The sequence below is a fragment of the Drosophila miranda genome, chromosome 4 (assembly GCF_003369915.1).
Source record: "Drosophila miranda strain MSH22 chromosome 4, D.miranda_PacBio2.1, whole genome shotgun sequence".
Taxonomy (NCBI): Eukaryota; Metazoa; Arthropoda; class Insecta; order Diptera; family Drosophilidae; genus Drosophila; species Drosophila miranda.
In genome coordinates, this window is record NC_046677.1 from 11,382,643 (window position 1) to 11,405,137 (window position 22,495).

At 42.7% G+C, this 22,495-nt stretch overlaps 2 protein-coding genes across 2 annotated transcripts; both read left to right on the forward strand.

Moving 5' to 3' along the window:
• The first annotated feature begins 5,158 nt into the window (after positions 1–5,158).
• Positions 5,159–9,967, forward strand: LOC108164238 (uncharacterized serine-rich protein C215.13-like). The gene is made up of 3 exons (XM_017299872.2): positions 5,159–5,267; positions 7,906–9,277; positions 9,331–9,967. Exons 2-3 carry the CDS (start codon positions 7,925–7,927, stop codon positions 9,889–9,891), a joined length of 1,914 nt encoding a protein of 637 aa, XP_017155361.1. The 5' UTR covers positions 5,159–5,267; positions 7,906–7,924; the 3' UTR covers positions 9,892–9,967.
• Positions 9,968–18,881: 8,914 nt separating this feature from the next.
• On the forward strand, positions 18,882–20,226 carry LOC108161404. The gene is made up of 2 exons (XM_017295655.2): positions 18,882–19,040; positions 19,104–20,226. The coding sequence occupies exon 2, from the start codon at positions 19,108–19,110 to the stop codon at positions 20,188–20,190; it is 1,083 nt and encodes a 360-aa protein (XP_017151144.1). The 5' UTR covers positions 18,882–19,040; positions 19,104–19,107; the 3' UTR covers positions 20,191–20,226.
• Positions 20,227–22,495: the final 2,269 nt, after the last annotated feature.

Sequence of the window (22,495 nt, forward strand, 5' to 3'; positions counted from 1 at the left end):
GCTCTCGATGTCAACAACAGACTTGCAAGCGTCTCTCAACATCAATTAGCACTGGCCAGGGGCACACACACCGACACAGGCACAGGCATCTCCGCCACCCAGGTGCCGTGTCATATTTAATTAAGAAACTTTTCAACAATTGCTGGTGAAATATTGCTGCTGAAGCCAGGGGATCCTGCCAACCTCCTATCACAAAAAAAAGTAAAGTACGCTGCCGAAGATGGTGATGCCGGGATCCCACACTCGAAAACAATCAAAATTTCAGTGTCGCAGAGCATGAAATTTCATTTGACATAGTTTCGGAGGCGGCAATGGCAAAGCCCTTACGAGAGTATAAGTGCGCAGACACACAGCAGACACAGCCAGCCACAAAAGTATGCACATGTGTGCGTGTGTGTGTGGGCTGGGCTGGGCGGAATGGGAGGAAATGTCGAAGGATAGAAGGTGGCGAGACGGTTGCAGTTACAGTTTTGCCCCTAAGCCATAATTGGTTGCGTCAGTGCATAAGTCACGAGTGTTCGTAGCGAGGAGTCCTTCGACTCCTTGTCGTAGTCGTTGTCGTTGCCATAACGACACTCTCACACATACACATACATGTGGATACCCATACACTCTTCGCTCTTTCTCTCTCTCTGTCTCTCGTTCTGCATTTAAATAAGATAAATGCAAGCGGCCACTAATTGAATTGCTGACAAGATTTTCCCCCTAAAAGGCATAGACCAGAAACCTATGGAAATTTCTATCTCTCCCTCTCCCTCTCTCTCTCTGTGTGTGTGTGGAAATTTTGGTAATTAATATTTTCACAAGAGCGGAAATGCCTGAAGAGTAGATCAGCAAGCAGCAACAGCAAGTTTAGCCAACTCGTATCGTAGCTTCATCAGATTGTTGCAACAACTTGCGGACTTTGTTGCAACTTTTTAGTGGTTTCGAAAGTTTCAGCCTCATGAATGGACAGGACACAAGGGGCAAGGCAAGCAAGTGACAAGTGGGGATTGATGGCTGTGTAGTGGCAACTAATCTAGATGAAAATAAAGTCTGCTCTACATTTTAGTTTACAGATTGCAGTCTTTAATGATTGGCAAATTATTATAGTAGGTTTCTACTTCAAAGGTTATCCCGTGGAGGGCGCAATCCCTAAGCCTTTAATATGCCTAGTCTTTTAATCTTCTAACTGCTACATCCCCTTGTTCTCCAATAATTTGCATACCTTTGGCATTTTTAATACTTTTAATTTCTAATATAAACAGCCTCACAAACAGGCAGACAGACAAACAGAACGAGATTCCGAAGGGAGACCTTCGGCCAGACAACAACGGAGAGGGTTCCGGGGCAAACACTCCTCCGCTTTCCCTTATGTTTTTTTATTTGCATTGAAAAAAGGGAAAAATAAGCGAAAATAAAACTGATTTCATTACCTTGATTAGTTGGTCTCTTCAAGTCCTACCAACCCCCAGTTGTTGGACTCGCAGTCTGAACTTTTTCCAGGAATACAACCACACACACATTTCTGAAATCCCACGGATGCGATGCGCTTATGATGGCAGCCAGAAAAGAGAGGAGCAGAGGACGATGATGATGTAGTTAGGACCAGGGGTCCCTCTTCTGGCTTCTGCCATTTTTTGGGTTCAATGCAAACATTAACCTCATTAGCATTCCCCGCACTGAATACTGAATGGATACACGTTTACCTGTGCCTTCTCCCGCCTCTCTCTCGCCACTGCAGCTGTATTTTTTGCTTATTTTTTAATGGATTAATTTTAATAGTTTAAGGCGATTTGCATGTTTTCAATTGGGTTGTAAACAGTTTTAAGCGTTGCAAAAGTTTTCCAGAGTATGTTTTGAGGCTAATTAAATGAAGTCGCTAGGCGGAAGGTGCTCGCCTTTCAACCGGTGGATGAGTAAACAATACTAGAGCAATCACTATGCTTAGGAGGAAGCATAAAAAGATAAATCCCAAGAAAACATTACAGATATTGGAACTACAAAATTAGAGCTAGAAATAGCTATGAGCCCCTTTGGAGTTCTCCTTGCCTCATTCTTTCTATAGTTTCCAATTAATTTTAAGCCACTTTTCAGCCTCTTTCCAAATGAAGAAAGGAACAATATCTAACTAACGAGTAGCTCTTGTAGGCAGTAGTAGTAGCAGTGGTAGCCCTCTCTCCATCAGTCATTTCTTTCCTACAATTTAGCCAATGGCACTTGACGCCTCCTCGCTTAACCTGCCTGTGTCCTGTGTCCTGTGCCTGTGTCCCTTGCTCTAGCGAACTTTAGTGCCCTCCAAGAACGAGAAAGAAGCTTAATTAAGCATTACAGAGCTCTCATTTCGCTTGCAGCATTCTGTTGCAAGTCCTGGCTCTGGCTCTGGCTCTGGAGCTCGCTCTTTTTTTCACTGCCGCCCAAGTAGCTGTTGGTAATTTGTGCTTAGCCACACTCACAGACCAACGCCTACCCGCCACCCCAGAAGCAGGTCCACGTGATAGCTGTGCTGTACTGTGCTGTGTGGGTGGTCGGAAAACTTGCACAATTTTAATTGCATTTCCGCTATTTTTGATGCCCTTTGAATTTATAATGCCTTTCGTTATGGCCTTTCCTTTTGAGCACTTTCCCATCATCATGATCCTTTTTGCCTTCTGCGTAATGCCTTTTGGCACGTCCTGAGAAAAATAATTCAATTAATTACAAAGCGGACAGGTGTGTACCGGCAGCTACACTTAATATTAATCATACGCACTGCGGACCTGCAGAAAAAAAAGTTAGAAAAACCCCTTAAAAAAGCAGAAAGCAGAGCCCCCTTGCTGATACGCATTTGTATCTAATAAACATGTTCATTTCATTAGGAGGATACACATGCGGCTATTTCATTTGTAAGTCCCTGCCCTCTCGGGGGACAACAATTTTCCCATAGACCCCAACATGATTCCGACATGAAAAATGCGTTCGCGAAAAGTTGCCCCGTCGTCCGTCGGTTTATGATTTGGGGATTTTTGTTCGGTGGTGCCACTAATGTGCCATAGCCACCACGCATTTTTTCCCTCATCTCCTCCACCAAATGGCTTTCGGTCCTAGCCATGTTCTGGCTTTTCCCCACAGAGGAAGCTCCAGGCTACGACTACGACTGCTGCTGCTGCGGCTGCTTTCGACACCATTACAAATAAATTGAGCGTGAAAGATACATTTCGCCAGATACATTGACATGCAGCAATGATAGGCACATTTCTCCACAGGTTTCTCGAGGGATTGACATGGGATTGCTCCTGGCTCCGGGCTCCTGTTCCTTCGAAAGGTTAAGTAAGTGAGTTGCTGGTTGCTGGTTGCTGCTTGTTGGGGCTTATCTGACTTTAAAATTTTAGCTCTGGCTTGTGGCACAATTTGGAGAGCAGTTTTAGCGTTGACTTGCGGCAAGTTTCGAGCGGTTTTAGCATTGCCTTGTGGCACACAGTTGGAGCAGTTTCAGCACTCACTTGTGGCACACAGTTGGGGCATCAAGTAGTTGCAGATGGAGAGGCACTAAAATAAAAGGAAATTTATTTGTGAGAAAAAAGGAAGAAACTAGCCGTTTATTTGGGAATTATATTGCACAAAAAATTTGTACAGATAAATGAGTGCAAAAAAATTAAGAAACACATTAAAATGAGCAAAAACTGCAGCTTAGTTTCATTATATTCTGAATCAGAATAGCCAAAGGGCCAACAGATCCACTTTCTCCTTTTGCCCAACATCTCACCAATCATCTTTGGTTTCCCCCAATCAAATAACTCCATTTAACCTTTCGTCAGCTCTTTAGCAATCAATTCCAATGCTGCCAGGCCAACAGGCTAGCCGACTTTATTCCTCATTCAACGCAAAAGAGCCCCACAAATAGGCTTTCTCCTTATGATTAGCCTTTAAGGAAATCAAATGCCGTAAAATGATTTAATTATAATCCCAGAGCAGAGTGTAGAACGACAAGGACGAAAAATTCAATATAAATTCAAATTTTACACATGATGATGCTAGAGAATATATCGTTTCATATACGTAGACGTAATATGTATTTATATGTATGTATGGATGTATTCCATGTGCGACAGTTTCAAAAGTCAATTTGTTGAGTGGCAAAATGGGAGGAGAACGGGAGGAACGGGACGGCACGATACATTTGGCTGCAACAAATGTAAGCGTATAAACATAACCATGAAAGATATTTGATATAATAACATACGTGACCGCATTTACAATTTTCAAATCAAAATCTTGGCATCAGCAGCAGCACGAAACGAGAAGGAGGAGGAGCCAGTAGCAGGACCAGTGGCAGGACCAGGACCAGGCCTACTAGAAGTGGCATCCATTGTCGTCTGTCTATTGTCGTGCATGTGAAATGAATTTAATGCTCAAATCTGAAGAGGTTGAAGGCCTGGCATGGCTGTGAAATTTGTTAACATTTATGCATTATCATTTTCAGGGCTTATGACATTTAATGCCAGCCTTACGATATGGAACGAGTGTGTGTGTGTGTGTGTGTGTGAGAGCCATGACATTATCGTGATGCCGTTTCATGTTTTGCAAAGGCACTTAATTAGTATCGTCCTTGAGCATCTGAATTCTGTTGCTGATTTTCTGGTAAATATCCTGCGGCTCCTTGGCTCCTCCATCAACAGGTTTTCATTAAACTAATTTATTTTAATGTTTTTTTTTCCAATTAAATAAATGGAATTCCGCTTTGTATATTACAAATATTTGCACTTTTTTAGTTAACTAATTAATTAAAGCTCAATTAGACTGAAAATTTTACTCAAATATAGTACACGGCGATGTTCAAACAAATTTAAAATAGTAGGCGAAGTAAAGCCCTGCATGAATCCACAGTATTCATTAAATCATAGCTATACTCAAGCCTCCTTATGCTTTATGCTCCTTTATCCTCTTTCAATCCGATTCGGATCCTCAAAAACCAAATTTCCTTGTTTCTTTCTCTTTCTCTCTACCAGAAAATCCAATACAAAGTGAGCGAGTAAGAATCCGAAATTTTCGGATTGACCTGCTTCGTTCAGTTCGGTTTGGGCCAGCGATTCGATGTAATGATTCGATCTCTAATTTATCTAATTTTAAGATAAATCTAAAACAGTCGAGGCAGTAGGCCTTGCTTAACCTAGAAGTGATTCAGAAAACATTATTTAAAAAATAAAAATATATAGTGGAACACATTTTGATACAAGCTCAATACCCGTTTTTGACACGTCGCAGCTGAAAAATATATTTGTATGAAATAAAATTACATAAATTATCAGGTGAGTATAAAAAGTACAGTTTGTAGATAGTTTCATGGGTAACTTATTTTCAAGTTGAAGTTCTGTTTCGAAGCCTCTGCAGTCCCCAAATTGTGATCGTGATATTTATCCCCTCTTTACTGATCACAAAAACAAAACATAAACTAAAAAAACTAATAAGATTTCCTCATTAACTTCATTTTCCAAGCCATAATTCATAGACTGCACTCCCATGGAGTGGGGGAAAATTAGTAATCGCAGTCGCAATACATGTATGTCCAGGACTTTCCCCTCCACTTTCCAATTAGGTTTCGTGGTGGTCGGTGCCCGCAATGTCATATTTTTGTGGATATATACACAATGAAATATTTGACAGTTGGGCATTGTGGGTAGTGTGGCAAGTGCATATAGGAATTTCCACTGTGGTTCGGTTCGTTTCGGTTAGGACCAGGACCATGAAGGAGGAGAAGGAGTAGGGGCAGGAGGCTGGTAACGTGGCGTATAATTAACAATAATGAAGTCGTAAAACCGCAATGCAATCAGCGATGCGCAAAGCACAGATACACACACACACCCCCCCCACTCACGCACAATGGAAAAGCCAAATGGCATACAATGAACGGACTAGTGTGGTGGGAGCGGGGGGACCAGCAGGTATTCTGCTGCCTTGAAGTCAGGGTCACACGGACATTATAAAATATTTATAAACCATTTGCACGCATAATTAGTCTGTCATTAAATTTGGGAGATTTTCGGCATTCGTGTCCACGGGTGCATCTCTGTGTTTGTGTGCCCCAGCCACAGCCCCAGCCACAGCCCCAGCCACTCAGCCACAGGATTCATGAACAGGATCAGGTGATACCCTAATTAGAGAGCTTGATACCCTAAGGAGATTACTTTAGCAGACGGCAACGTGCCTATCATTGAGAAGGGAGTTTTTATGTGTGAACTATTTTTGTGTTTTAAAAGGGAAAATATTCCTTTATAATTTTGTTGTCTGAAAACTACAACTAAAATGTATTTTTATGATGATTAAACACAAATTGTAATCGCTAATACGTTCCTAACAGTTTTTTAAAAGATAACTCGACAAATTAATATATATCTTTTTTATCTGAAATAGATCCTTTGAATAAATAAACTATAAACTCTCTTTGATCATAAATTATATATATATGTTTTCTCCAAATATCCAAATATCCTTGAAACATAAAGAACTTATACCCGCACTCCACAGCCATGGCTCACAGTAGTGCAAGTACTAGCATCATTACAAAGTAATTATACCCTCCCGTCAAGGTTGCAGGAGGGACCCATAACCAAGAGATCCCCATTCGAGAGATGCAGACATAGACTCGTCTGCAGGAGGAGGGGGGGGGGGGGGGGCAGATCTGATGGAAGGATGGGTGCTGGGGCAGTGGCTCTGCGGGTGGGGCGTTGAAATGTCATGTCATGTTGGGACAGGCGTCGGAGCGTTATGCATTGGCCTCCCTGTCGTATGAATGTGTGTCGCAGCTGTGTGTGTGTGTGTGTGTGTGTGTGTGTGTGTGTGTGTGTGTGTGTGTGTGTGTGTGTGTGTGTGTGTGTGTGTGTGTGTGTGTGTGTGTGTGTGTGTGTGGGTCTGTACATGTGTTTGGCCATAAAGTAATCAGCGGAAATGTCAATGGGCCGCCGCCATTTACTGATGTGTCGGCAACTGAGGTTTACACCGTCCGCAGCCGCCATCGCCATCGTCAAGGTATTCTTTATATATTGTCCTGTCCCCGATTCTGTTGTTGTTTTTCCGAGCACACGGATAGGATCGGCTCTGGCTCCTCACCTGCCTCTGCTCTGCTCTGCTCTGCTTTTGGCTATTGTAATTAAAATTTGCTCGTTGCATATGCAAAAGGGCGATTGGCGATTGGCATGGCTGCCGGTTTAATTGTGTGAATACCTGTCGGTCGCTCAGCGTCTCTCCCCCTCACTGAGTGCCATGGCAAATATTTTATGGAGCCGCATTGATAGGCGGCTTATATGAGAATCGGAAGCAGCGACAGGTCACAACTGCAATTCAGACGAAAAGAAAACAACAAGCACAAACAGCAGAGTGGCTAAAGTTGTAAAGTACCGACTATAGGAGACCCATTAAACTTTTGAAAATCCACCACAAAACTAGCGGAGCCGCGGCAAGGGCTGCAGTTGTACTCTTACACCCGGTACTCTGTGAGTGCACAAATACACTACTGGTCAAAAGAATAGGTACATAGGTAACGTGCTTATTGGTTATGGAATAGCTCGAATATTTCTTAATGCATGGCTGCCAATCTACATTTACATTCTGCTCTGGCTCTACCATGCAGACAGAAGAACGGACAGACTATCTGGCTATAGGGACTCGGCTTTGGAAACGCTTCCTTCTGAGTGCTGCACACATCCACCATGAACCCAATATATCCCTTAACTCTTTGAGTACCGCGTATGAAAACTTTCACAATGAGAGAAACAAGTAATGAGCCGCAGAGATTTTCTATTGAATTTTTTTGAAAACAACGAGTCCTATATCCCCCATCTGAACCCCCGCCTCGATGTAATTTGGAAATCTGTTACCAAGTAGCATATCATTCATCAATCAAGGAAACCCCAAAAACAGACACAGAAATTAATTTCCCCTACCCTACAGGAATTGAAATACTCGGGAAATGGAATTCTATGGCCGAGTCAGTGCCAAGGGATACTTTGTTCCCTTCAAAGAACTCACCAAGGGGGTAAAAACGACTCAATTGAAGACAGCAAAGGGAAAGTGCCATTCTGACAGACTATCTGATCGATTCAAGGGGGGAACTTCCCCAAGATCACCGACCATATCCGGATGTACATTCCAATTGACCCCTAAATCTAATCGCATTGGTAGGAAGAAAAGGCGGCCTAAGGAGGACTGTCACAAGGATCATCCCTTGAGCACTAAGATCCAAAAATCGTCTCCATCATCATCATCGAGTAAAGAGGTGAAGAAGAAGCGCATAAAGAAGATAAAAACGGGTTCCCCAGGGTCCTCACCATCGTGTGGGAATCCTCGTAAAAGCGTTAAGCGATCGTTGGATACCAAATCTTCTTCAGCCTCATCAACGCCTGGAAAAACCTTTCGAATAATTAAGCGGTCAGAGATCCACAAATCCCAACCATCTCCGTATGGGAATCTTCCAAAGAAGATTAAGCGATCGGGGAAGACCCTTAAATCTCCAGCCTCATCATCGTCTGGTAAAACCCGCAAGAAGAAAACCCGCAAATCTTCGTCTTCTTCATCGCCAGGGTGGACATTTAATAAGGACTCTCGCATGCAGACCCGGAATCCATCATCCCCAGATGGAAAACTTAGTAAAGATCCTCGCTTGAACATGAGGAGATCACCAGAGATGCAGAAGCCGATGTCCTCTCCATATTCTAAGGCGGTCTTTCGTGGAATTAGTGGCATAAAGGCCAAGCGATCCTTGCAGACCCGGAATCCTCAATCTTCATCATCGTCAGATGGTACTTTAAACAAAGATCATAGCATGAATAGGAAGAAACGATCGTCAGAGAGCCGCAAGTCGACATCGACGGATAAAGGGTTTCATGGATCGAATCTCATGAAAACTAAGGAATCACCGTACTTCAATGTTTCTCCACTGTCATCGTATGATGAGGACTTGAAGAACGATCTCATGATTTCCCTTTCACCAATATCTGAATGCGCTTCCTCTGATGACGCATCTCCTGGGGGATATCGCATGACGAGGCAACGGTCGTCAGATTTCCATATATCAATATTTGAATCGTCCCCGGATTCATGTATATCCAAAAAGAAGCCGTCCCTTCTCGATTCGACATCTGATGAGCTCCGCACCAGGAAAAAACTTTTGAATTTGATGCATAAATCGTATCTGCGCACTTCAACATCGGTCACATCATTGCCTGAGAATGAGGATGGCGATACTCCCACAAACAAAAGGAGTCCCATATCCCAGAAGGGAACACCAAACTCCTCAAAGTCTCAGAAAGAAAATCATCTTAAGGTACGATCCACTCCCCAACGAATTTCCCATTCTAATCCTAATGGTTCCCGCAGGAAAATGTGAAGGCCTGGGCCTGGACCTACGACGACTGGCTGGCATACAAGCGAAGGCAGCGCAAGGAGCAGCAGCAGCGACAGATGGAAGAACGAGCCGCCAGGGATTTTTACGCGGCTCAGCGAAAGGAAATAGCACAGATGGTCTATCAGATCTGGCTGAAGAACAAACAACGTGAGGAGGAGGCACAACGCGTTCAGAATCACATACAGCTAGCGGCTCTCAATGCCAGCTTTTCGCTGAAGAGTAATCCCATAACAGTGGTCGCCGCTGCCAAGCCCGTTCGCAATATATCCAAGGAGGAGATCAATCAGGAGCTTGAAAGCTGGCGTCTGAAGAAGATCCAGATGCAGAGGTCCAAGCGCCAGGAGGAACAACTGGCGAAGATTAAGCACGAAGAGGATCAATTCCATCGCCAGAGACAGTCCGAAATGGCGATTAAGAAGTGGTTCAGCACCGTCCACACGAAGCCCAAGCCGGTGCCAATGAACCAGGGCTTCGACTCGTTGCGTGGCACTATCTCAAAGCTGTATGTGAATCCTCAACCATGGGTGCAGTAAAAAAAAAATCTTAAAAATTGAAAAAAAATCCCTTGTTTCTTTAGATCTTAAAAAAAAATAAAAAAATTCAAAATGGAGCGTAGGCATTCATCTACTGATCATAAAACAATTCTAGAGGCATTATCTTAATCATACGATAACAAAAAAAACTCCATTATTAGACTTCACAGAATCCTGGAAGAACCCGCTCCTCCAGGACCCCCTTTTTTGCATAAGAAAAGAATCATCTTTCACTATCTTTCACCCTGAGATAAAAGGTGAAAAAAAGGTGCCAGTCGAAAGATAAATCGCCTCGTGTTTAGTGGTTAAAACAATGAAAGCCCTCCAATCCCTCGAGAGGGCCGCTTGCTGTGCCCATAAATAATGCAATGGAGAAAACCAGGGCACGGGAACCCGACGACCATTCAGCATAAGACAAAGACAGGTGCAAAGGATTGGGGGTGTCGCTTGGGGTCATTGGAGCAATCGGTGTGTACGGGGGTTTATGCTCAGACAATGAACCGACCAGATATTTATCACACTGATGTCGAGTGATCAATAACCAGGAGGTGGGAATGGTAGGGGGCAGGGAGAGGGGCAGCAGACTCCCCATGCGCGATGATGATGAGTGATGTGCGAGGCATTGAACAATTTCCAAAGAAAAGGAGAGAATAAAGTGGATTAGAGCACGGAAAAAACCAAAAGAAAGGAACAATAAAGATGGAAGGCACACTTGAAGATACAAAGATTATTTTGATGGCATTCAGATATTCTTCAAAAATCTAGAGGTAGAGCCTTGTCGTTCCGATATTTTGCTCATATCGGTGCGAGCAAGCGCAGCGTGTAAGCCGGGGGTTGGCGCTTCTTATATATAGAAATAGCATTTATTCCGAAACGAAAAGATACATCTACAAAAATCATTCAGTACACAGATGATAGAGCCCCTATTTAACTATCTATCTATCTATCTATCTATCTATCTATCTATCCATCTATCTATCTATCCATCTATCCATCTATCCATCTATCTATCTATCCATCTATCTATCTATATATCTATATATATATATATATATCTATCTATCTATCTATCTATCTATCTATCTATCTATCTATCTACCTATCTATCCATCTATTTATCCAAACATCTATCTTTATTTCTGGACATGACCAGATATCCTCGGATATTGCCACACCACGAAGTCCAATCATGCATTCAGCTTTACTCCCAGTCAATTGAGTAGAATCGGGGGTTGGGTGCGGGTGCGACGCTGGTGTGGTGGTGGCTGTTCAATCTGGCCATTACTCCTTGTTCCTGGTCATGTGACTATCAAGTCGAAATGCACACTACAATAATATCAAGGCGAAAGTGCGTAAACAATGCAAACAACAAGGAAACGACGACGGAGACTCTGAGACACCCACTCTCTGGTCTCCCACTATCGACTCTCTCTCCCCCTCTCTCTCTCTCTCTCTCTCTCTCTCTCTGACAACAATAACATGCCTTGCAAAAGCAACAACAGCATTAAGAAGATGAAAACAAACAGCTCTGCTCGGCTACAGCAACAGTAGAAGGCAGCAGCACCAGCAGCAGCAACACAAACTAGTTAGTACAAACTACATTGATGACGAATAACATGCTTCAATACCTTCCAAATTTAATCCTGCCAATGCTTCGGCCTCAATACACCGCTTGCCTCTATTGCCCAGACATCATCCATCGACAGACTGCCTCTCTCCTCGCCATCGCCATCGCCATCATCATCATTCTCATCTCTCTATCTGTAGCACACACAAACACATAGAAGGTAAGCATTCGGCCTGGTCAAATGGCACAGTGTGTTGGGATCTAGACAGAACTACAGAGACGTAGCTTCTGATTAAATTTTGGGTGCCACGCGCCGTAGAGCAGCGCCCTTAGTCTTTAGATTTACTTGCTATATCCTGCTTTCAAGAGTCCCTAGAAAGCAGGGGACATAGAGAAATAGATCTGCCGCACTTATGGAACATCTCGTGCCACTGTCCACTCACATATGAGAGGTGTGTGTACGACTGTGTGCGTGTATGTGTGGACAGGAAACCAAACCAACGTTGACCTCATCAAAAGGATTGCCAACGTCTTTTTGGTCTTTTTGTTTGCCAAGGCCTGTGCGCACACGGCCTTTGACTTTGGCCAAAGGCGGGGGCGGCATGGAGTGTATTTCAGGGGCAGTACTATACTACAGCTACTACGAACTACGGCCAAGAGCTGGGAAATTGTGCAAATGAACTTTAGGCCTTTGGCTTTGTTTGTTTGCATTTCGGGTTTTGCACTCCCCAAATCTCTAGACTTCTCTTCTCCCACTTGAAGCTCTACCGAAAACATGCTTTATTTTATTTTGAACAATATAATTTTGTGACTTTACAACACACACCGTCCCACCCACACACGCACACAAGTGCCAGTGCCAGTGCCAGTGTTGAAAGTCTAATGAAAATGGGCAGAGCACTCTTTTGCTCCTCCTCCCATCCGATGATGCCATCATCCACCGGAACAACAATTGAAATCTTATTGAGTTTTCCTGTCCTCTGCAGTGGTCCGAGCTTCGGAGCTCCTCCACTCTGGTGTTTTTTTCCTCAGCAAATTGTTATTTGCCAGCCACCCACCCATCTTTTTTGTACCGTATTGGTTTACAAAATTGGTTAAACCCTATTTGTTGGTACAATTGTATAAATTGACTTTTCAAATGGTTGATGATAATGTTGCAGCGAATATGTTTCATAGACAAAGTGGAAATTGTAACAGGATAACCAGTGTTTATATATCAGTGTTTGTTGATTGGATTGTAGTGATACGTTCACTGCACATTTCCTTGCTCTAAAAAATTCGTACTTCCTTCAAATGCTTGAAATACTTTTGAAAAATAACTTCCCTCATCCCTTGTATTGCTCCAATTAATTCCAAATTGAACTTTCTCTTCACATTACAATGGTGCTTGTAATAATTACCAGGGAATCCCAGTGACTGCAATTATCCTTCGCTCTTGAACAATTGCCAAGTCAATTATGGAACAATTTTAAGCAGATATACTCGTCCTGGACAGGGACAGCCATTAGCACGCGAAAGAATTTTCAAACAACAATTAATTAAGAGGCAAATTGAAATTCATGACTAGCGCTAATCAGGCGCTCCACATTTACATGAAACCAATACCCGGGGAAACATGTCGCGAAAAAAGAAAACTAGTATAGTGCTGAAGGGAAAAAACCAGGAAAAAAATGAAAAACAGGGGGAAATTATGTCAGCAATTAGGCAGGGGCCAACCTACAGGGTATGACACTCGAAAGAGACGTACATGGAGGGGACAATGGGGATGGGGTGCAGATGGAGATGGAGTACTGCCAGGAAGAGGATTTCAATGTAGCCGAGACGGACTGTAGGGCATCATTAAAAAGTCATTTACATGCAGGACTAGGCTCTGCGTCGCAGGACATTTAGTCGGGAACGGGACGGACTCTCCGGCGACTGACTCTCTCCGACAGTTTGTTAATTTTAGATTTGAAACACGTTTCCAACTCAATTTTATCGCATGTTACGCCTTGCTGCCTTTTCGCTCTACGCCCAATGCAAACAAGCTGCGGACATTTCCCTACAATTTTCCCTCCCATACACTCGCACTCGTGCTAGTATTCTTCTGCTGTTACACGATGCGTTTTCCAGCGGCGCTTCTTGAGGGGAAAAAACCGTTGGCCAGGCACTTTACAGACCCAAAAGTCTTTAGAAATATATTCCAAGATTAAAACACCACCGGTACAAAGTCCCACGTGCAAAACCCCCGCCCTGGACTTTCTCCCCGCTCCTTTGGTCATGAATTTTGATTTCAAGTGTCGCCATCGTCGTCGTCCTCGTCATTTCTATGCAAAAGGAAGGAGCGACAGGAGGACTGGAGGGACTGGTCCAATTAGAGGGCGAAGGCTTAATTTATGCGCCTCAAGAACCTTGCTACAAATTGGCCATTGTTGCCATTGCTATTGATAGGTCTTTCCTCGGACTCCTTCCTGAACTTCCACTCACTTCCTTGGCGCGGACTCCGATTCCCACATGCTGCCTGCCACAGTGAAAAGTTGAACAAAGGCCTCCACTCACTCGACAAAGTTTTAATATAATTTTTCGCATAATATTTTCTCAGTTGGAAACAAAAAAAAGTTCAGTCAGTTTTTGGCCTAGGCCCGGGTCCTAGGACACCTGGCTGACCGCACGCATGGGAATTGAGACAGGTGGCCGACGGACGCAGTGGAAAACCGGAAAACTGGAAAACTCATAAAGCTAATTAAGAATTGTGCCAAAGTTGCTCGGTCTCTTAGGGTGGCATACTCTCTTAGCGGTCTTTCCCTCTGCGTCCCTCTCCGGGTATTTGCTAAATTTATTTAAAGCCGTCAAATAAAATGCATATTTATGAGCAGGGAGTTTTGTTTCTTATTCAATTTGAACAGTTATGACTTGCATAATTAGGCAAAGGCTTAAGGGGGCTACCTTGGAGCTTACCCTTTGGCATAGGAATCGTGTGTGTGTTTTAATCGTTTTTCTACATCGAAAAATCTCTTTTTCTCTCCTCAAACTGTAGGTACTCTCTCTTAATATAACTCATAGTTTGAGAGCAGCTTCGTTCACGTTTTTCCTCACTCGCAGCCGCGATATCGCGAAACCGAACGTAACAAATACAAGAGCTCTCTGGCATTATCGTTACCTTTATTTATATTCACTTCTTATTACATAAATAATGCGGAGCCGGATGGGTAACAAACGCTTGCGCCAACAAGTCGCGAATCTGTTCTCTTATCTCTCTCTCTGATCCGTTAGTACTGGCCAGCTTACTCGGAAAGAAGGGCGAAAGCTTATTTTGTCTCCTCTTTCTCCCGCTCATTCCAATGCTGATCCATTGATTCTTTGCTTTAGGCTCAATCGGAGCTGCTCTATTGTTGCTCTTGCCTTCTGCTTCTACTGCGAGCAAAAGCTCACTCAAAAGGGAGAGAAACAACTTAAGAGCGGCTTTGTGTATAGCCTCTACCTTGTTCCTCTTCTCTTAGCTCATTTCATGCTGCTATATTGCTCCTCTGCGTGTCTGCTTCAGAAATGGAGACAAACTTTTGAGTGAAAAGATTTAAGAGCGACTTCCGAGCAGCTTTCTGTGCGCATGGGAGAGTGGAGGTGGGTTAATTTAACATGATCATGTTCAAAGTCACAGATATCAATATAATCAATCAATCAATCAATATAAAATCGGTTATAGGAACCATTAGTTGAACTAGCCACACTTAAGCATTTTCTTTTGTTTTACAGTACTTAACATATGTATTATATCTACATCCTTCAGGGGATACCCTAAATTCCATTTATATAAATAAAATTCAATCAGAATGTTAGCTCCTTTCAAGCTTTCCTTCTTAATCCATCGTTGCTAAAAAAAGTTCTTCATATTTCCTAACAAAATAAATCCCGAACTTGTGCGCAAGCAAAGCAGCTCCTTAGTTGTTCTGGGTGTGGAGTCCCTTTTGAGATGTTGCAAGATATCCAACAACAATTGCCAAAAGAAGGTATAAACACTACTTTGATGGCAATTTTGCATATTTACTTATGCAACATGGATACATGGACGCTTCTCCCACTTGACCAACTTTTCCAAAAGCTAGGAAAAATCTTTATTTAATCAGGCACATAGTTGAGGAAAAGTTGTGCGAGTGCACAAAAGTTTTTCGTGCCCTGGCAATTGTTTTGCACAAAAATGTCTTTTGACATTTTGTCTGTTGTCGCATGAGATGCGAATGTTTGTCGCAATCAAATAAAAAGAAACTTTTCAGTAAAGGCAGGAAGATTTCCCAAAGGGAATGATGATAGGCTGTAGCTGTAAGCCCCCGCTAGGCTAAAAAATTTGGGTTAATTTGGGAAAAATCTAATAACTGTTAAATCACCTGCAAAATGTTCATTTCACAGCGCTATAAACACGCACCTTCCCATCCGTCGGTCGTCGGTCGTCGGTCGTCGTTCGTCCTTAGACGACTTAAACACTTACAAGGACTTAAGCACCTTTTGTTATTTCACCTGCGTAGCCGTGCCTCCCCTGTCTGTCACTTTAATCTGGTTGCCGCACGCAGCAGCAGCGGCTGAAGGAACGCAAAAGGAAAATCATGTGAAGGACACTCCACTCACATGGGTGGAAAAGTTTGCATGGAAAAGTTATTAACACGCGGCTCCCGGACTTAAATAAGTCATATTCTAGACGTCTTTGCCTTTACTGACTCCCTGACTGACGACTGACTTTTTATACCCCTCGGAAAGTCGGATGTCCTGCCCTGTCCTGTCCTGTGGATTGCTTATTAATTGCACGTTCCGACCTGAAAGTGAAAGCACAGTGCTGGAAAAGTTTCCAACTTAATTGAGAATGTGCCTCAATCTGTGGTGAGGGATAAAATATACACTTTGGCATACTTTTAGAAGGGTTATGGGAGTTATCTAAAGACCAAATACAACCACCGCTTAAGGGAATAATACTTGCTCTCATGTATACTTTAATAACTTAATTTTATTAATTTGTTCTCATGTAATTTTGCATTTTGATTGCCCCTCATCGTTTCTGATACTAATACTGACTGGGCAGGTGATTACGGTGGGCAGAACACGGATCGGAAAAATATTAAACCACGTCTGCATTTCACGTAATTATTTTTGACGTTGTAATTTGTGAGACTTTGTCTTGAAAAGCCGATTCAAAATATCAAAATGAATTTTAATTCATGTAAAAAAGTCTTCAGAAAGAATATTCCATTTTAAAGTATTGCTGACACAATCCAACAGGGAAATGGGATAAGATTTTTCATTAATGTGAGTTTCCAAAATTAGAACTCCACTCCACTCCATAAATAATAATATACGTATGCCATAAAATTATCCATCCAAAGGGCCACTTTATCGACAGGTCAATAATTTCAATTTCTATCGATGAACTGCATTTGTTTAATACATCCAAAAACTAATGGAACTTCATGTTGATTCCAGGGGGGCTTAGGGGTGGTCAGGAATTTCCATCTGCGTCTGTTCTCGATAAAGGTAAACCGTGTTGCAGACGTCGTCGTCATCATCGTCGTCGTCGGCGTGCGACTTGTTTGTAAATTATAAAATAATGTCGGTTGCATTGCCAACGATGTCTGCTGCCTGCTGCCTACATGGTCTTTTTTTTGTGCCAGGTACTTGCAATCTAAAGGGTATATTGAACTAGAAGATAGCTTCAAGAGGTCGATATTGTCAAACAAAAATTGGCTCCGTAAGAGCCCTCAGAGCATAGAGACTATAAGAGCTTGCCCAAAAAGATGGAGAAAAATCAGCATTGCATACAAATACAATTTTTTTTTGAAATTTTAAATTAAATCATCTGTATTGCAGGTTTTTTTAATTTAAACTTACATTTTTTAATTTTAATATAAATATTTATATTATAATTTTAATTTTTAAATTTTAAACACCTTTTTGCTCCCTTTTCAATTACGTTTTAGTGAGTATCTGCATAGTCGACAGTTTATTTCCACAATTTTCGTATTTTTTGCATGCGGTTTCGGGCAGTGTGTGTGGCAATGGGGGCGTCAGGAGTGGTAGGAGAGCATTTATGCCCCGCTCTGTTAAGTGGCACATTTTTGGCTTAGCTTTCAGACATCACGACTACTGTGGAGTGGAGCCAGTTTTGTGGCTACTGCGGCGAGACGAAGGAGGGCTTTCCAACCTCTTGCATGTCTGAGCCGCCATTGCACTCGACTGTCGGTGCTGTCAAATAACTGACATTACCTCGAAGCCGCTGCCGCTGATACTGCTGCCTCTACCAACGTTACAACCGTTGTTGCCGGCGCGGCAGCCATTGTTGTCGTCATCGTTGCAGCGTGGCGTCGCGTCGCACACATTTCGTGACTTTGAACAATAAAAAATTTCGATTAGAATGTAAAAGCGGCAACCAGCAACAGCAACAGCGGCAACTGCAACGGCAATCAAATTGTGCGAGGCCTCCCCCTCCCTTCTGTGGGGCACAGCCGTATAATAGCAAAAAATCGCTAAATTGTATATTAATAGAAAATGAAATCTAAAAATCAGCCGAAAAAACAGTCAAAGCAATTCAAAATTGTTGGCCCCAACAATTGTTCTTTTTGCCAAACTTTACGACTTTGAAGGTGGATGAAGGAGCGAATGCTGAGCCACAAATTTTGGGGTTCATATAGAAAATGCCCCCCAAATTGGCATAATTTTCGACATTTACTGATTTTCTCTATGAAAAGATTCTAGATCAAATCAGAAGAATCAGCTTCAGTCAGGTCTTGAATTTATGGCATCCTATGATCCCTCAACATAACACATTCCTCAAAATAACATATAATGTCCGTCAGCGGAGATAAGTTGGATGTGGAAGTCCTTTGTTGCAGAACGATTTCTGTGAAGGCTGTCCAAAATTTTTAGTTGTGCGACAGAATATCAATGCTGTGAAAGGCTTCCACATCTACACAGGTGAAAAATCCTGGATATATATATATGAGTCCAAAAAAACAGCAATATACTTCCTTCCTAGTCCCAAAAGTGCTACAAAAAACTGCTACTCTACCTTCATGGAGAACATTTTTCACTTTTACAAAAGTTTTCCGATTTACGTTTGAAATCACATAAATTGGGGCTCCCGTTTTTACATTCCGCAAGATTTCTACGTTTTCAAAAAGAAAACATTTTCGTGGACGAATTGAAAAGTAAACGGCTTTTTATACAACAAAAATAACCTTTAATGCAAAAGGAAAAAAATAGATGACTTATTGATGCATTAACATAAACTTGACACCTATGTATATCAAGGTAACTTGTGCTTTCTTTATAAATAATTTTATTTTAACCCAACCTTAAATTTGGCTTGGAAAAAGTTGGCCAGAAATTTAAAAAGCACACTCGTATCACACTTAAAAGAACATTTATTTCAGTTACCAAGCAATCGTTTTTTTTACTGTCACAGTATACTATTCAAATGTTTTAAAGCATTTCTTCAGTCTATCTTTAGCAACACAGAAACACACATCAAAACACGCCACAACAGACAGATACTCCTTTTCAGGGTTTCATAAAATAGTCTCACCAAAGACTACGTATTTAAATAGTTTTTGATTATAATAAGGTAAGTGATCTTACCTATCAATAATCCTACAATAACACCCCATTCGCCTTCCAATGCTGCTAGAACCATGGCCTTTCTGGGTCACCTGAACAAACAAGGCGTTCTGATTAATTGCGAGATATTCAGTGGCAGTCGCTGCAAAGCTCTAGAGGGTCAAAGCCCCCAAGGGAATGCAGAACACGGCACAGATGCACAGCTCCTAAGTGCCAAATCCTCCAGAACCTTCATCAAAACCTATGACGATGGGAAAGTCGTTCCTGCCATTGGCAATCCCAGCACATTACGTTGTGTGGACAGTTCCCTTTCGTCCTGTGACGCCAATTTCAAGGACGAAACGGATGGGTCCACACTATGCTACTGTTCGCAGGGAACCAATGAAACGGAAACAATCTGTTTTCCGCAGGAAAATGAGAGTGCAAGTTCTTCAAATTCGTCGCAATATGAAGAGGCAATGCCCATCTCAATGGAGGAGGAGTTAATGCTGGAAAAAGGCTCCAACACTTCGATGTGCAGTTCAACAATTGATAACAATCCATACATTCCTTCGCTCAAACTTCAAACGAGATCCGATACCGATTCGGGGGAATACTCTCCCACATACAGCCAAACGATCAAGGTCCTGAAGCTGGAGCGTCCGGTCAAAGAGGCCTATGACAATTGGCTATCGGCGAAGCGCGCACTACACCAGTACAAGCATGAGGCCGAACTCCAGAAGGAGGAGGATCGCCTGCAAAAGATAGCCGAACGTCAACGGCTGGCCAAGGAGCGCTATAGGCAATGGTGCTTGAAAAAGTCCCAGCAGCAGTCGAAGTCCAAATCATCCATGGAAGCCGCCCCGAATGGTCCCATCAAGAACAAGAATAACTCTGCTGCAGCTCCACGTCTTGATGCCGCCGCCCAGAGGCGTCTGCAGGAGTGGGAGTTGGAAAAAGTCAAGCAGGCCGAGAAGCGTCGTCAGCAGCAGCAAAAGGAGGCTCAAAAGCTCCATCAAGAGACCCTTTTGCGCCTCAAGAAAGCGGATGAGGCCTTCGAAAAATGGATTCAGAACGTGTCGCAGCGACCAAAGCCAGTGCCCCTCAATCAGGGCTTCAAGTCGCTGCGTGGCACAATCTCTGATATCTATGTTAATCCGAATGAGTGGGTCGATTGAGTATTGTGAAGATACAAGTAAAATCGTTGTTTCAGACACTAGTATAAATTGAGGGGCTAAACAGCATTTATTGCAGCGAAATCTATGTTTACAATGTGTTTTAAAAGTATCCTTTACTGACAATCGCTAACTCATTAGCAGCATTAAAATCAAAGCACACTATAGGTCAATTTTACTTATAATTCCCCGCAACTACACTCCAACACGCACACCATCGCATGCCATTAATGAGCACCCACTAAGCCCCACAAACCCACAAAGGAGATCTTTGCGGGAGAAATGTTAGAAGTTACATCAGCCCACACTCCACTCGAATAATCCCCCCTACTATGCACACAAACACTTTAAATCAAAACATACGCAAGCAAGCATTCATGGGCATCATCAGCCCGTATCCAGCATCAGTGTGTCCTTTTCACAGCATGACGCTCTCAGAACTGCGAGTAGTATCCTTCTGGGCGTTTGCATTGGATGTCTACTTTGACGGTCCAACGAGGACACACAGCTGCACACACATACAGCTGCCATATACTCCTGTGTAGCCAACACCTTTGAGGCCTTTTGATTTTGAATTTCATTGAAGAGGCTAGCTCCTTAGCCCCTCTTGTCTATGGAATAGTTTTGGGTTTGCATGTGGCTTAGTGAAGGTTACTTTGGAATGGGGTTATATGGCTAGGGATTCGAGCGGATCAAGCATCGGTTTAAAGTCACTTCATGGTGCACTACTAAAAGGATTTCTAGTACATTAGCCACTTCTCCTTCAAAGAAAAATATCAATATGAAGTATTTTGAAGATCTTTGTCTCAATCTCTACCAAATTATCGTATTTCCCCTCTATGACTACCAGGAGTATTGCTTTTTACCTTGATGGGTAAATAAATCAATTTTTTAGGTCAAGTCTCATCATTTTATTGGCTGCAATCCGCAACACTGACATCTCTCAAGTTAATAAAGAAATTTCCAATGCAGATCCTCATGCTAGCCCCGGGCTGATTTATGCTTAATTAAATGGCCAAAGTTGTGCCAGTGTTTTGCTCTTGGTTTTTTGTCCTTTCTCTCTTCCGTTAAGGATTTTAAAGAGACAGCTAAAGCGCTGTGAACTTTTCCACCTGTCGCTCAGGTGAAACAATCGAAACGAAGGGAACGGAACGGGACGGAGCATAGAACGAGCTGCTGGTCAGAGCAGGAAATATATACAAACTTATTTAATATGAAAATGGCGTGCAAGGAACAAAAAAAAAATTGTTTTATTATTTGTGCTTCGGTTGGACCGAGGGCCACTTGGCCCTTAAGCGATTTAGTTTCTTCTTTCGTTCTTCCTGTTTTTCTGTGGATAAATTTCAAGCTTGAAGAAGCGTGGAAATTGAATGGGATACGGGATGGAAATTGACAGACGGCCAGTCCAAAGCATTATATATTTTGCGGCAAGTAATGATATAATTATATTTTCATTGCCAGGCTCCTGTTCATCAGCTCACGGATAATTTAAATGTTAATCAAATTAAAGTCTCGTCACGCACTTTTTAACCCACCTCGCAGCTGGGATATGCGATCCAGGCCTGTCCACTCGATGCGGGGTATATTTTTGATATTTCGCTCTTTCCTGTTTGCTTGCCCCGACCATTTTTTAATAATTTAATCCACTGCAATTGAGCGGCATGGCGTGCATTTCAAGCCTAGACAGATTTATCGAGAATATACGAACAAAAAAAAAGAGAACGATAAAGCCGGGGTACATCGACAAATGGGATACCTATTATTCAGTGGAGACCATGGGATTCTGAAAGTGTAAATGCCTCAGGTTCTCTAGGAGTGCTCCAGTTGAACTAAAGCAGACTTCCCTAGCCTTAATGGTTCATTATTAGTGTTGTACTAATTAGCCCATTTCTGTGATTTGTCGGTATTTTTGTAGGCCCTAACCCAAATACACTTTACAAGCTACTGGGTATAAAGACAATCCCCAGGAAGAGAGATCTGGCTAAGAGTGTGGAAAAAAGGAGAAAGGCAAATATTTTTGCGCAAACATTGATTGGCAATCGGCAGTGCAAGGTGAGTGGTGGGTGGTGGGTGGTGAGGACGAAAAGGAGAAAACACTGACATTCTGCGTGTTAACACACACCCAGACATATGTAAGGACACACACGCACGCACACATACACAAAAGCAATCCCACCCATACACCCATGCACGTAAAGTCATGATGAATAACCCACAGACATGGTTCGAGTGTGTGACGGAACATTGAGCTGGAAAAAGAAAGAAAAACATACAAGTTGTAGGGGAAGAGGTGCAGAAAGCAGAGAGC

What these genes read in the sequence shown, in the direction of transcription:
- LOC108164238 (XM_017299872.2), top strand. Translation starts at nt 7,925, where the DNA reads ATGGAATTCTATGGCCGAGTCAGTGCCAAGGGATACTTTGTTCCCTTC. An exon ending in AGAAAGAAAATCATCTTAAG is followed by an intron (nt 9,278 to 9,330) that starts GTACGATCCACT and finishes TGGTTCCCGCAG; the next exon opens with GAAAATGTGAAGGCCTGGGC.
- LOC108161404 (XM_017295655.2), top strand. Translation starts at nt 19,108, where the DNA reads ATGGCCTTTCTGGGTCACCTGAACAAACAAGGCGTTCTGATTAATTGC.